The sequence below is a fragment of the Onychomys torridus genome, chromosome 23 (genome assembly GCF_903995425.1).
Source record: "Onychomys torridus chromosome 23, mOncTor1.1, whole genome shotgun sequence".
In the NCBI taxonomy this organism is placed as follows: domain Eukaryota; kingdom Metazoa; phylum Chordata; class Mammalia; order Rodentia; family Cricetidae; genus Onychomys; species Onychomys torridus.
Window position 1 is genome coordinate 8,145,291 of NC_050465.1, and position 13,437 is coordinate 8,158,727.

The 13,437-nt window shown below is 48.1% G+C and overlaps 1 protein-coding gene across 1 annotated transcript in view; it reads right to left on the reverse strand.

Annotated features, from left to right (window-relative positions):
- Window positions 1-1,550: 1,550 nt before the first annotated feature.
- The window catches only part of Ndufa10 (NADH:ubiquinone oxidoreductase subunit A10), a 42,830-nt gene continuing 30,943 nt past the window's right edge, over window positions 1,551-13,437 (reverse strand). Inside the window, exon 10 of the mRNA XM_036173659.1 lies at window positions 1,551-1,955. Within this exon, the coding sequence (XP_036029552.1) occupies window positions 1,887-1,955 (69 nt within the window). The 3' untranslated portion in view covers window positions 1,551-1,886. The remainder of the gene's footprint in view (window positions 1,956-13,437) is intronic.

The window sequence follows — 13,437 nt, forward strand, 5'->3', positions numbered from 1 at the left end:
GGGTTGCAGCTGACAGCAGTCTGAGGCCTGGGGAGCATGCCAGTTGCCACCAGGCTGAGCCTTGCTCTGCTGAAGACCAGGGGTTTGCGGGGAAGATAGCCGTAAGGGTGTTAAGTCCTCGAGGACTTCCTCTTCAACAGGAAACACACAGAACTTGTGTTGAGACAGTGCTAAATTCCTGATCCTCGAAGTGCTGAGGCTGCCAATGTGACCTATTCAAAGCACATGCTTTTATCTCAGCCCTGATCTGTTTTACAGGGCAGTAAGCATTTTCAGTGAAACTAATGAGGAACGCACTGAAACCAGACCAGAGCATCCATCAGTCTTCTCTGCAGGGCTTCTCCCTGGAGGAGACTGGGAACATGTACTCACCTTCCTTTGCCCAACACACAGAGGGAGCACAGGAAATGGGAAGACAGACTTCTGTACCACACAAGTCACAAGGGCCACACTACACCCAGGGAGAGAGCTATCGGGAAAGAAACAAGCATGTGGACTGACTGGACTCTCAGGGACAGTGTGCTGTGCTGACATGTGCCAGGCAACATGGCTGAGGTCTCTGGGCACCCACTGCTGGAAAGGCTGCATGTCTACTGTGCAGGGTTTCAGGAGCGGCAGCTCCTCCTAGCCATGGGCAGGAAGTATAGCCAAGATAAAGGTTCTCTCTCTCTTTAAGCCTCTCCTCAAAGGTTCCCGAGCTACTCAAACCACAACACCCCAGGGCTAGCCCATTTCAGAAGGAGAAAGAGGGAGGAAAGGCAGGTGGGCAGCAACAGCAGTAAGGCCAAGCAGACGGTTCTGGAAGATGAAAGTGTTCTTTTCTGTAGTGTCTAATATTGATCCCGCCCCCATGTGCTGTGAGCACCTGATGGGGCCCAGCGCTACTAGGAAACTGAGTGCTGAATTTCATGAAGTTTTAATTAAGTTAAATGTCAATCACATGTACTGGAGCAGCCACAGCGGGGGCTCAGTACAAACTCACAACTTAGGACGACAACTCACAGAGGAACTTCTGAACGGCAACACGGATTGACAGCAGCTCATAAGGACTCCTTCCCCCAGGTTCCAACACAGGCGAACGACAAAACACAATCGCTTTTTCACTCGGGACTGGCACCGACTTTTGGTAACAGCACCAGACCTTGCGTCGTACCCACATTCCACAAGTGAGCCTGCTCTAGAATACACCATTCTGCTAATCCTTGGAGGTTCTTCTTTCCTTTTTGCTCTAATGTGCATCGTTAAAAGAAGAACAAACACTTCAGAAAACCGCTTCAACAGTATGTGTGAATGAAACAAACCGCGGGGAGGGACGGGAGGGCTGAGCTCACCACCGTGTGTGTGTGTGTGTGTGTGTGTGTGTGTGTGTGTGTGTGTGTGTGTGTGTGTGTGTGTGTGTGTGTGTGTGTGTGTGTGTGTGTGTGTGTGTGTGTGTGTGTGTGTGTGTGTGTGTGTGTGTGTGGTGTGTGTGTGTGTGTGTGTGTGTGTGTGTGTGTGTGTGTGGTGTGTGTGTGTGGTCGTGTGTGCTGTGCAGACACAACACGAGGAGCTACAGAGCCAGCTTTATTTCTTGAGGTTGAGAGGACGGAAGGACACACAGGGACATGGGGCGTCCAGTGGGAGGTGCTCTTCCAGAGCAGACCAGCTTTGTTTTGTTTTTCTCAGATGATTCCAAAATAAAACTGAAAGGTTCCGGAACCTTTTCTATGGAAGTTGAATCCTTCAATCAACTGACTAGGCGCAGGGCAGACTGTTTTTGTTAAACCATTTCTTCGGGCAATTTCTTGATCATTGCTTTTTTCCTGTTGTCTTGTAAAGCTCTGGAATTCAGAGTTGGGCAGAGCAAACATCTTCACGGCTGTGACACAGCTAGGCAGAGGGACCATTCACTTCAGCCAGATCCACTTGTCACCCACCTCAGCATTGTATCCAGGATCATACTTTCGGCCTGGCAGCTGTGGGGAGGCATTAAAACAGTGTTTAGTATAAAGATCCCCTTCCCAATCCCCAGAGCTGGTCAGTTACTGCCCATCCAGTACCCAGGGGAGCACTCAAGAGCAAGGATCTGTTGCAGTGAAGCAGCCTTGCCCACAGAAGCCCTGTCCAGGACAGAGCTCCAGACGGACAAACCCCTAGCACTGTCACTGAGGTCCAGAAGGACAGAAGGGACAAGAGAGAGTGGTGACTCTCAGCGAGCACTGGCAGAGGGGCCGGGCCTGGAAGAGCCTTGTTCTCAAGTCCTGACAGCATGCTTGATTACTGTGAAGGGGACAGCTGGGAGAAGCAGTGAGGAGATCACTAAGAGGCCATGGTCACCAGGGTCGCAGCCTGGAAGAGTGCACGAGGGGAAGAGTGTGAGCTTAACATAGGCCCTGGGGAGTGCAGGACGGTAAGAGAGACGCACAGGCCTTGGGAAGCCACTGAAATGCCACAGTCTGAAGGAACAGAGGCAAGAAACCACTCTGGAAGTAAGGAAGCTGTGGGAGAGGCCCCTGGCGCCCCCAGGAGCTGAAAGGATCAAGACTTCAGCCTCCCCTTACCAGAGGCTCTGTCCTTCCCCGGCTGGACTGCGGGATGTCACAGATAAGAACACAGGTGTTAACAGCCATAGGGCTCAGAAAGAACTACAGACAAGCCAAGGGCATGCTAGAGACCTGCCCCTATGACAACAGGAGGTGCTCCACACAGCCCCAAGAGCAGCCCATTAGTACAAAGGCTGCAGGAGGGCAGGCAGAGGCTGGAAGCAACCCCGCCCCCACCTCCCCAGAGCTAGAAGCAAGCTTTCCAGCAGAGAGAAGGTACTGACTAGGACCACCTCAGGCAATACGTACAGGCAGTGTGCTGGCAGAGGCACCAGCCTCTGCCACTGAAACACAAAGCTTTTCCAACTGCCATCCAGTTGAAGAGAAGGTCACTTCTCACTTGTTAGACACAATCCACACAATTATGTCTGACGAACAGAACATGTACACCCTTTAGAGGACTATCTGAGAGGGTCTGTATTACATACACCAGCAGCCAGTCAGCCAGCAAGCCCAGGAGTTTTTTCAGGCACTATTGTCCTGAATTTTAAACTAGAACATGTAAAAACTAGCTGAAAGCCACCAAACCTGCTGATCCTCATCAATGTTTACTAATTGCTTCACAGAATCCACTCTGGAATTTTTCGGGGGCATTTAATTGGCTTATAAAATGCATCGAGGGGTGCTTTCAGGTTCTGGGGAGAAGGCACAACACTTGAATATACATAAAAGCACCCCTAGTTCCCGGTGTCTAAGTGCTCATCTGGGGGCTGGAGCCAGGCTGAAACTAAAACAGCAATTCAGATCACAGAAGGTTGCAGAGGAAGCCCAAGACACAGCTGCCTGTGGGAGCGCCCTGGGCAGGTGGACACAGAAAGAGAGGACACTCTTCTGCACTTCTGTCATGTTATAGGAAACACAGGTAGTTCTTTTTCAGAACGAGTAAGTCACTGCATCGAGCACACACCTGTTCCCAACTCTGAGCAGGTGCCGAGCCCAAGTCCCTGGACACCTCATTGCACCACTCCAGTCCGAGAGTGGACCTGCGCTGTCGAGCCCTGCTGTTCCCAGCCCCAACCCTCCCTACAATGCTACTCCTTCCTATGTGCTTAGGATAAACTCCCAGAAACAGACTTGCTTGCTGAAGCAAAACAGCCTCAACAGCAGGTGTAGACAGCACCCCTCCGTGGGTCTAACTTGACAGTGGGGAAGCTGTGGTCTGGATTACTGTGCTGAGGCTTAGGCAAGGGAGCTGACTCAGCACCTCCTCTCCTTAAAAATCTAACCATGCTCTTGGTCTCCTAGGTCTCCCACCAGGATGAGCAAACTGGATACCCTTCAGGCCCGGCCCGCTGGCTGTCCTTGCACACAAGGCACCACCTCGCACCAAAGTCCAGTTGGAAGCTTGAGAGGCAATGGCAAGGTGTCATCTTGTGCAGCCCAAGTGAAGCCACTGAGCTTTGGATTTAAGTTACATGAAGGAATGGGATTCTGAGAGTCGTAAAAGGTGCCCCCTCTACATGCCACAGCCAGCTGAGTGGACACTTCGGTCTCAAAGCAGCCAGTCAGAAAAGCCCTCCCCTGACCACATGCTGGACTCAGGCCAACTTAACATAGCAGCCTCTAGGCCCTGGGTTCCAGTTCTGGGGCCAAACACTTGAGACCTGCCAGACTAACTGCAGCTTCCCAGCGTGGTATGCTACTGCAGCTGGCCTCTTTCCCCTACCTAAAAGCATTTAGAAACTGGAAAGCTGAGTCCCATGTCCTATCTGATCCTGCCAGGCCAGAGTGGATGGGGTAGAGGCAGGGACATAGGGTCTAGGCAGAAGAGCTCCAGAACTTGTCACAGGGCCACTGGTCTTTAGCTGAAGACAACGTCCAGGCAGCACAGGTGATGTCCTGCAAGGCTGGACAGAGCCTCCAGGAGCTGTGAGCAGAATGAATCCATGGCTACTCACTGAAGGTGGTGGGTCAGATGGGCCCCACTGGCCCTCCTCACAGACACGAGCACAAGAGAGATCTCAGGCCACACCATCCCCAAAACGGGCTGTGCTAGAGGCTCTGGAGAAGCGGACCTCAGTGTCGCAGGACTAATGCTGCTGTGCAAGCACCAGCGCCGCAGCCAGCAAACCTGCAGCACTTGTCTCAGAACAGAACAGACGAGCATTCCAAAGCCTAAAACTCACAGTGTGCTGCAGCCAGTGATAGACTTCCAGACACGCAAGTGGAAATGTGATCCTCACCAGAGGGAGAGCCGGCGGACTCAGAAATGAGAGAGGCGATGGATTAGTGAACGAGGACGTGAAAGCGTCTGTTAGGAAAGTGGGACAAAATGACAGACGACAGAAATAAGGGAGAACTGGAAAGCAGAAGGGCACAAGTTCCAAGTTTAAAACAAGATCCTGAAGTACAATTCTACTGGATGGGCGTGGGGGTCAAGTGAATGTGCTGGGCGGGGCTGCTGCCGGGGCTGTGAAGGAGCACTCCTTGGGATTCACTGTCCTGCTGCTGGCTGGACACATCCTCCGCCCTGTTAACGGCTGGGGACAAAGGAGCAGCACCAGTCTACAGCCACAGGCTCTTCCCAGAGGCATTCTCTCTAGCCTGGCCACACAGCTCCTCCACCTGTCCTCCCCACTGCCTGTCGGGCAAGCCACAGGCTCTCCTGCCCCTTCCAGTTGACCGTTCTCTGCTTCCTCCCAATCCACTGCTTCAGCATTTCCTTTGTCTTCTGTTTCTTTGGAGATCCAAATGAACACAATGGAGCAACAGTATATTTCTTAACAGCATAGAAAATAGTGAATATGAAGATATAAGTGACTCAAAACAAGGCAGAAAGACAATGGCCAAACAGTCCCAGTGACCCATGAAAACCTCTGTCTAATACACATACAAAACAGATCCTCCAACCCCCTAAGAATAATGGCTAAACCTTTTCCAAATGCTTTGCAAGGTACAGATAGCACACCCAGACACTCAGCAGACCTCTGCAAGATACACAGACAACCACACAGAGGCAAATCACAATGAAACCTCTAAAAACAAGCACGGGGGGGGGGGGGGGGGTGGAGAATCCTCAAAGAGTCCTGGGGCACCAAGACCAAAGACTAGAGCTGACTAGACTTCTCATCAAAAGTCACGCAGGCCCAAGACACAGAGAACCTTCCATGTGATGTAAGAATGGTCAAGCTACAATCTTGTATCAATTGAAAACACCTCCCAGATTGAGTTGAAATAATTTTTTTATTTTGGTTTTTCGAGACAGGGTTTCTCTGTGTAGCTTTGCGCCTTTCCTGGAACTCACTTGGTAGTCCAGGCTGGCCTCGAACTCACAGAGACCCACCTGCCTCTGTCTCCTGGGTGCTGGGATTATAGGCGTGCGCCACCACCACCCGGCTGAAAATACTTTTTTGGCTAGCCAGCCAAAGGAACTTGTCACTATCACATCCGTACTGTAAAAACTGTTAAGTCAGTCAGGCAAACTGGGGTCCAAACAAAGGTATGGAATGCACCCCAAATGAGGTTCAGGAAGAAGACAGAAGTTGAGCCTTTTCCAAACCTCCTTAAACGGTAACAGCATTACCCTTTTCTATTTCCATACCACCTAGGTTCTACCAGATGCCATCACTTAAGGCGTCCCCTGATGGCTCTTTTCTAATTCCTGGCTTCTACATACTCTCCAAGTTAAGCACACAGATCTAAAGAGTCTAAGCTGGATCCTGTCTTTTGGTCCTGGGTCATCTCACTTGGGAAATACACACACACACACACACACACACACACACACACACACACACACACACACACACTATATTTCTAGTTTTATCCATATACCTGTAAATTTCATTTTTCCTTACAGCTGAGTATAATTCCATTTTGAATGTACCGCATTCTTTTTAGGCATCCACCTGTTGACAAGACATTCAGGCCGATTCATTTCTGGCTATTGTGAAAAGAGTGGCGATGGGCATTGATGGCCAGGGTCTCCATAGCAGGCTATAATGCACAGGGTGGTATAGCTGGGTCATATGGTAGGTCCATGTGTTGCTTTCTGTGGAAGCTCCCCACTGATTTCCATAGCGATGGACCAGTCCACACTCCCAGCAACAGTGACTGCGAGTTTGTCTTTCCCTGTCACCTCAACAGCATCTGCTGTCATCTGACTTCTACATATCAGCCACTCTGACTGGAGCAAAATAGAATTTCGAAGCTGTTTCAGTTTGCATTTCCTTGATGGCTAAATTATTTTAAGTACTTCTAAAGTATTTATTAGCCATTAACATTTCTTATTTTGAGAATCCTCTATTTCCAAAGCCCATTTTTAAATAGAACTGTTTTCTTAAGTTTGGGGTCTGTTCTTAGATCTTTGCATAATCTAAATGTTAGTCCTCTGTCGGATGTACAGCTGTCAGATGTTTTCTACTATTCCATCAGCTGCCAAATGCCACACCTCTCCTCATAACCTACTGATCATGGAGGCCCCACTATGGGTTCCCAGCATTCTTCTTGGTTACCTGTAGCCAGCCATTTTCTATCCCGCCTGCCAGCTCCCAAATAACCACCTAACCTTAGCTTATGTTTGTTCCTAACTAGTTCTTATAACTTAAATTAATTCGTATTTTAAAATCTGTTATTTTACATGGCTTGGCTACTTTTATTCTGTGCTGCCCATCCTGCTTCCTCTGTGTCTGGCGTGCAACCCCAGAGCTCTCTCCGTCCAGAAGTCCTGCCTATACCTCCTGCCTAGCTATTGGCCATTTAGCTCTTTATTAAAAAAATCCACAGTGGCACATCTTCACACAGTATAAAGAAATATTCCACAACAGATACCCACAGAACTAAATGACAAGACACCATATACCTTGGTTGTAAGATACAGAGAAATCAAGCTGGAACCCAGCCAACTGTTTCTTCCCTGCCAGACAGCTTTCAGAGTGCAGGAAGGCACTATGCCCACTAAAGAGTGAGAAAAGTCATCAGTGGTTTTACCCAGGTGTGAACCCTACAAAATATAAAGCTATGTGAGACAAGATGCATCCACGAGTGCAATAGTGCGATTATTATTATGGGTAACCACCAATTCTTGGATTAGATGTGAGGCCTGCTCCACAGGAGAGAATGCATGCCTGGTACTATAAACCTTTGCTCCCAAACTCAGGGTTGGGAAACTTCTAAGTAGTAAGTTCTTAGGGGAACTTACTACTGTTGTCTGACATGACACCAAACTGCCTTTTAAATACTTAAGATTATACTCATAGATAAATGCTACTTGACTCTATCAGAGAAGCTTCTCTGTGAGTGAATAACAGTGAATGCAGAGACTCATGGCTGCTCAGGTGCTAAGAATAAGTGATAGCTGAGTGCTCATCTGGGCAGAACACTAATTTAAGATGTATTACATTTGTTTAGGCTGTGGAACATTTATTTAATGATGTAAAGATGTGTTGCATTCTCTTATGTTCATTTGTTTAACTCTGTGAAGCTGTGTTACTGTGCCTGTCTAAAACACCTGATGGTCTAATGATGAGCTGAATGGCCAATAGCTAGGCAGGAGAAAGGAGAGGTGGGGCTGGCAGGAAGAGAGAATAAACAGAAGAAAAAGAGAGAAAGGAGGATCTAGGAGCAAAAACAAGGAGAGGAGGATGTGAGGGGCCAGTCACCCAGGCACACAGCCAGCCATGGAGTAGGAGTGAAAGTGAGGTACACAGAAGTAAGAGAAGGAAAAGCACAGGGGCAAAAGGCAGACGGGATAATTTAAGTTAAAGAAAACCGGCTAGAAACAAGCCAAGCTAAGGCCAGGCATTTATAAGACTCCATGTGTAATTAATTTGGGAGCTGGGTGGCAGGCCCCAAAAGAACAAAAGAATACAAACAATCAACAACACTTATCCCTTTATACACCTTCTCTAAGGCTTAGTTAGACAACATCATGGAAGAAGGAACAGAAAGAATGTAAAAGTGGGAAGAAAGGAAAAAGTGCTGTAAAATGCTATCTTCAGGGCATGACACAACCACTGAAAACACCATCTCACAGCAGTGTGGTTGCCTGCATTGCACCTGTATGAGAGCAGGCCTGTCAACAGTCGACCATAGATCAGAGAGGGACTCATGAGACCCTACTGTCCCTGTTGAACTTCTGGCTACTGACAGATTCTGGAAGTTACTGTTTTCAGGTGTCTACCTAGTGGTAATAGTTCCAAAGCCATAGTTCCACAGACAGCATCACTAAAGTCAGGGAGATCCACATCACCTGACAAGGGCCCTCTGAAGGCAGGCGCTAAGAGAGATGTCAAGGACAAACTGCTCTATATGCAGAAGCCATGTGTGCAGAGATAAGCTCCAGCTCTCCACAGCCAGATCTGGGGCATCACAATGAATCAAGTCGATGAAGGAAGTACTGGAAAATACACGAGCAGATGGGAGGCTGGGGTACTGTGTATGTTTAGAGCTGACTTTGGGGCCAAGTCAGAGAGCACAGACTTGTGATAATTACTCTGAGTTGGGAATGACCTAGAAGGCAGCAAAGCACGCCTTGGGTGTGCCTATGTTTTTAGAGACAATGAGAGCATGAGGGTTCTGATCTGTGAGTGGACTGACCCTTGGATGGATGCACAGTATGACAAGATGTTTGGGAGGTGGTGAAGTAGGAGTTGGGGCCCAGCTGGAAGAAGTGACTACCATGAACAAGTCCTTGGGAGTGTGGCTCTTCCTCAGCTTCTTTCTTTTCTTTTCTTCTCTTCTCTTTTCTTTTCTTTTCTTTTCTTTTCTTTTCTTTTCTTTTCTTTTCTTCTCTTCTCTTCTCTTCTCTTTTCTTTTCTCTCTCTCTCTCTCTCTCTCTCTCTCTCTCTCTCTCTCTCTCTATTATGTAAAGAAGAGGGCGCCAGATCTCATTACAGATGGTTGTGAGCCACCATGTGATTGCTGTGAATTGAACTCAGGACCTCTGGAAGAGCAGTCAGTGCTCTTAACCGCTGAGCCATCTTTCCAGCCCCCAGCTTCTTTTTTCTTCCTTTTTTTTGTTTTTCCCTTCAAGACAGGGTTTCTCTGGGTAGCTTTGCACTTTTCCTGAAACTCACTTTGTAGACCAGGCTGGCCTCGAACTCACAGAGATCTGCCTGGCTCTGCCTCCCAAGTGCTGGGATTAAAAGCGTGCGCCACCACCGCCCGGCCTTCCTTAGCTTCTTAATTGCTGTATTTATTAGCTGCTGTTCCCTATCTCTTCCTCCTTGCCAGGAATAGACTGACACCCATGAAACTCTCAGGAAAATAAGTAATTCTTCCCTAATGTTGTTTTTGTCAAGTGTTTCATTGCAGCTACAAAAAAAAAGCAACTTAGTCTTTTAGAAATGAGCGGAGAGTCCCGAGCATGGCCCAGTGGACCAGCTGGGCCTCTGTGTAGTGTGGCCCGGAACCCCTGCCCTAGTACCCCTTCTGTCCTCTGCCCCAATGTCCTGAACTTCCTCCCCTGCTTCCAATGCACTTACTCTGTCTGTGAACTCACAAAATGTTTGATCTTCAATAATAAAACCAAGTAACAAACTAATAAAATACTGGTTAGCCAGTTCCCACACTCTCCTGATGCTTTTTCCCAGGGTTCACCTGAGACCCCATGCAGTCATCAGAGCAGCACCCCAAGCTTCCTTCCTTGTTGTGGAGTATCTATACACTGTGTGAAGGTGTATTGCTGTGATTGGTGTAATAAAAAGCCAAATGACCAACAGCTAGGCAGGAGGTATAGGTGGGCTTTCCGGGGAAAGAAAGGAAGAGGAGGAGGAATCCAGGCGTAGGGAGATGCCAGGAGACATGGACAGGAAACGGGAGGTACAAGATGGAAGAGAGGTAATGCTACATGATAGAACACAGATTCTTAAAAATTATAAGAGCTAGTTAGGAATAAGCCTAAGCTATAGGCCAAGCTTTCTTAATTAATAATAAGTCTCTATGTCGTTATTTGTGAGCCAGTGGCCCAAATAAAAGTCCGACTACACCTCCCTGACCTTCCCACAGTACCCAAGGCGCATAGCTCCTGTGTCACCTCTTTATATCCAGCCAGTTCACTCCTTCTCACTGGCCTCCTTCCTTATGACATGAAGTCTTGACGCCGTAGTCTCAAGTGCTTGGTTGGACTCATCACCTGGCTGGAGGCACCTCTACACTTTCCAGGAGTGGGGTGGGCAGTGCGGGCGCCCAGACAGCAATAGCAGTGGAACTTGCCAGTGCAGCGTAAGCAGATCACTAAGAATTGTTTGACAGTTGAGCACGGTAGCTGGAAGACAGTCCTGCTGCCAGAGAAGCACCTTTGTGAAATCCTCAGATTCCCAGACTGTCAATAGCTAGGTAGAAAATGGATGGAGGGGTCTTCATGCATTCATCTCTGATTCATCCATAATGCAATTTCCAGATGGAAATGTGATAACTGCTGCTGTCTTTAGTAGCAAAGAAAATTCTGTCTCTAACAAAGTCATTATTACTCATGCTTTACTTCATTCAACCCATCATTTTTAATAAAAGTAACTTAGTTTCCTTAAAAGACAAACAAACAAACATTCCTCTAAATGGTCACACAGTTCTCAGTCAACAGAGAAGAAACCTGATGAACACACAGTACTTCTGGAAGAAAGAGACAGACAGAGTGACTCTTCAGAGGGAAGACCCCAGGCAATCAAGGTTAAGGTCCACAAGTAGCCATGCTGATCATTCACCTTGACCTTTACCACCTCACCAATGCCCACCTGAAACTCCACTGCAGATTCCTTAGACTGTGACTAAGAACAAGGGGCACCTGCATCACTGAGAGGAGCCTGCAGAGAACTGGAGTCTGTGCCATCAAGTCTGGATGGGGGCCTGGGTGACAATTCAGCTGACACCCAGTGTCCACACCTCGTGACCTGAAAGCTGGTGACATCACAGCCACATCTCTCTCTCTCTCTCTCTCTCTCTCTCTCTATCTATCTATCTATCTAATGTCTATCTATATCTGTTTTTTAAAAACTAGACTTACTTTAAACTTATTTTTAAAAATACTCAGAAATAAAAAAATAGATTTCTTCAATTATTCGTTTAAAATCTTTAACATTTAATTAAATCCCTATGTCCAATGCCATAAACTCTGATATTCAGTATTTGTCTCTATTGCTGTGATCAGAAGCAACTTGGGGAGCAAAGAGTTTATTTCCTCTTACAATTTGTAGTCCATCCCCACAGAAGCTGAGGCAGGAACTCAAGGCAGGAACCTAGGGGCAGGACCTGAGGCACAGGAAATGGAGGAGTGCTGCTCACTGGCTTGTCCCACACAGCTTGATCAGCCTACTTTCTTATACTATCCAGGACCACCTGCCCAGGGGTAGTACCGCCCACAGTGAGCTGGGCCTTCTCATATGAATCATCAGTTAAGAAAATGCTCACAGGCTTGCTGGAAGACCAATTTGGTAGGGGCATTTTTTCAATTGATGTTCTCTCTCCCCAAAGCTTGTATCAAGTTGACAAGACACCACCCAGAAGAATGTCAGAACGCAGAGAGCCATAAGAGCACAATGATAGGACAGTGACAAGCTCACCATACAGCCGCCCACTTACACCTCGCTTCCGGATGACCAGCTCAGACCAACTCTGCCTCCCATACAAGCAGATGGCACAAAAAGTCATCCACTCACAGGGATCTAGAGGGGCTGTGTTTTAGGATGTCAGGACAGAGAGCAGGTGGACTTGCAGTCAGCACATCAGCCTCCCGGAGTGTCCTCAACTCTCATGAACAGCAGTAGCAGCAGTAAGATACTGTGTCCCTGCTAAGCATGCTCTCTTAGGCAGGACAAGCTGCAAACACATTTGATCTCATGGAACCCATACACAGCCAGCCACCAGTGTACTCTTAGAATGGATTCTGGTGGTCTGTCCCTTTCCTGCTGACCACACGACTGTGAAGTGCAAATCTTTGTGGATGAGTAGCACTGTCAAAGTCCAAAACTACCTCTACATTCTTAATCAAACCCAACAAAAAGGTAACAGCCACAGTGAGACAAGATGTGAGACAAAACACAGGAAGCACCTGTCAGGCTGTAAAGACAAAAGGATCAAACAGCAGCAGCGAGCCCAGCAGTCAAGCAGACCCCAAAACAGACACGACACTCATCAGATTCTTTTAGTTGAGATTAGTTTCAAAAAACTGTACAGCCAAAGTCATTCTGCACAGGTGAAACGGAAGTGTGAGCTCTAGAGACAACAACAAAGACAATGATTAAGTTAAGAGCTCAATGACGGGCCCGCAGGTTAGAAGAGCCAGAATGACGATGGGTCAGCAGCTTGGAAGATGGCAGAAGGACATGTGCTGAAGCACACTGAGAAAGGCCGGAAGGAGACAGCGGAATTCTAGCACATGGGGCATGGCGTGAGATGGCGCCTTTGGGAGCCTGAGGAGAGCAGAGAGTTGGCACCGGCTGTGGAGACTGGCTGAAGGGACAAAGGGCTTCATGCACCTCAAGGCAGTGAAGACAAAGGCACATGGCCTAGCCCCCAGTACACACACCCTTGGCAAAGCTCAAGACCACATCAGGAACCAGACAAGAAACAGACCCCAAAGAATCAGAGAGCTGCTCGTTAGAATCCAGAGCCAGAATCCTGAGATGCTCAAGTCTGGATCGGCTGAAAGAAAACAAGTTAGCAATTCAGAACTCTCTGCCGCATCCAAATTCCTCCTCAAGAACTGAGACAGTCTCCCTTCCTTCCAAGTTTGACCTAAAGCTTTCTGGAAGGCTGAATACAGCTTGTGACTCCCTGAAAGTGGGGATGACAGACACCGGTAGGGTTTGAAGCAAAGCATGGTAACTGGAATAGGCCAGCAGGGGAACAGACAAGGCTGCTCCCACGCAGTATTAGTCCTGTAAGTGCCAACAGGGAGAATGCGAGAAGGCCTGAACAG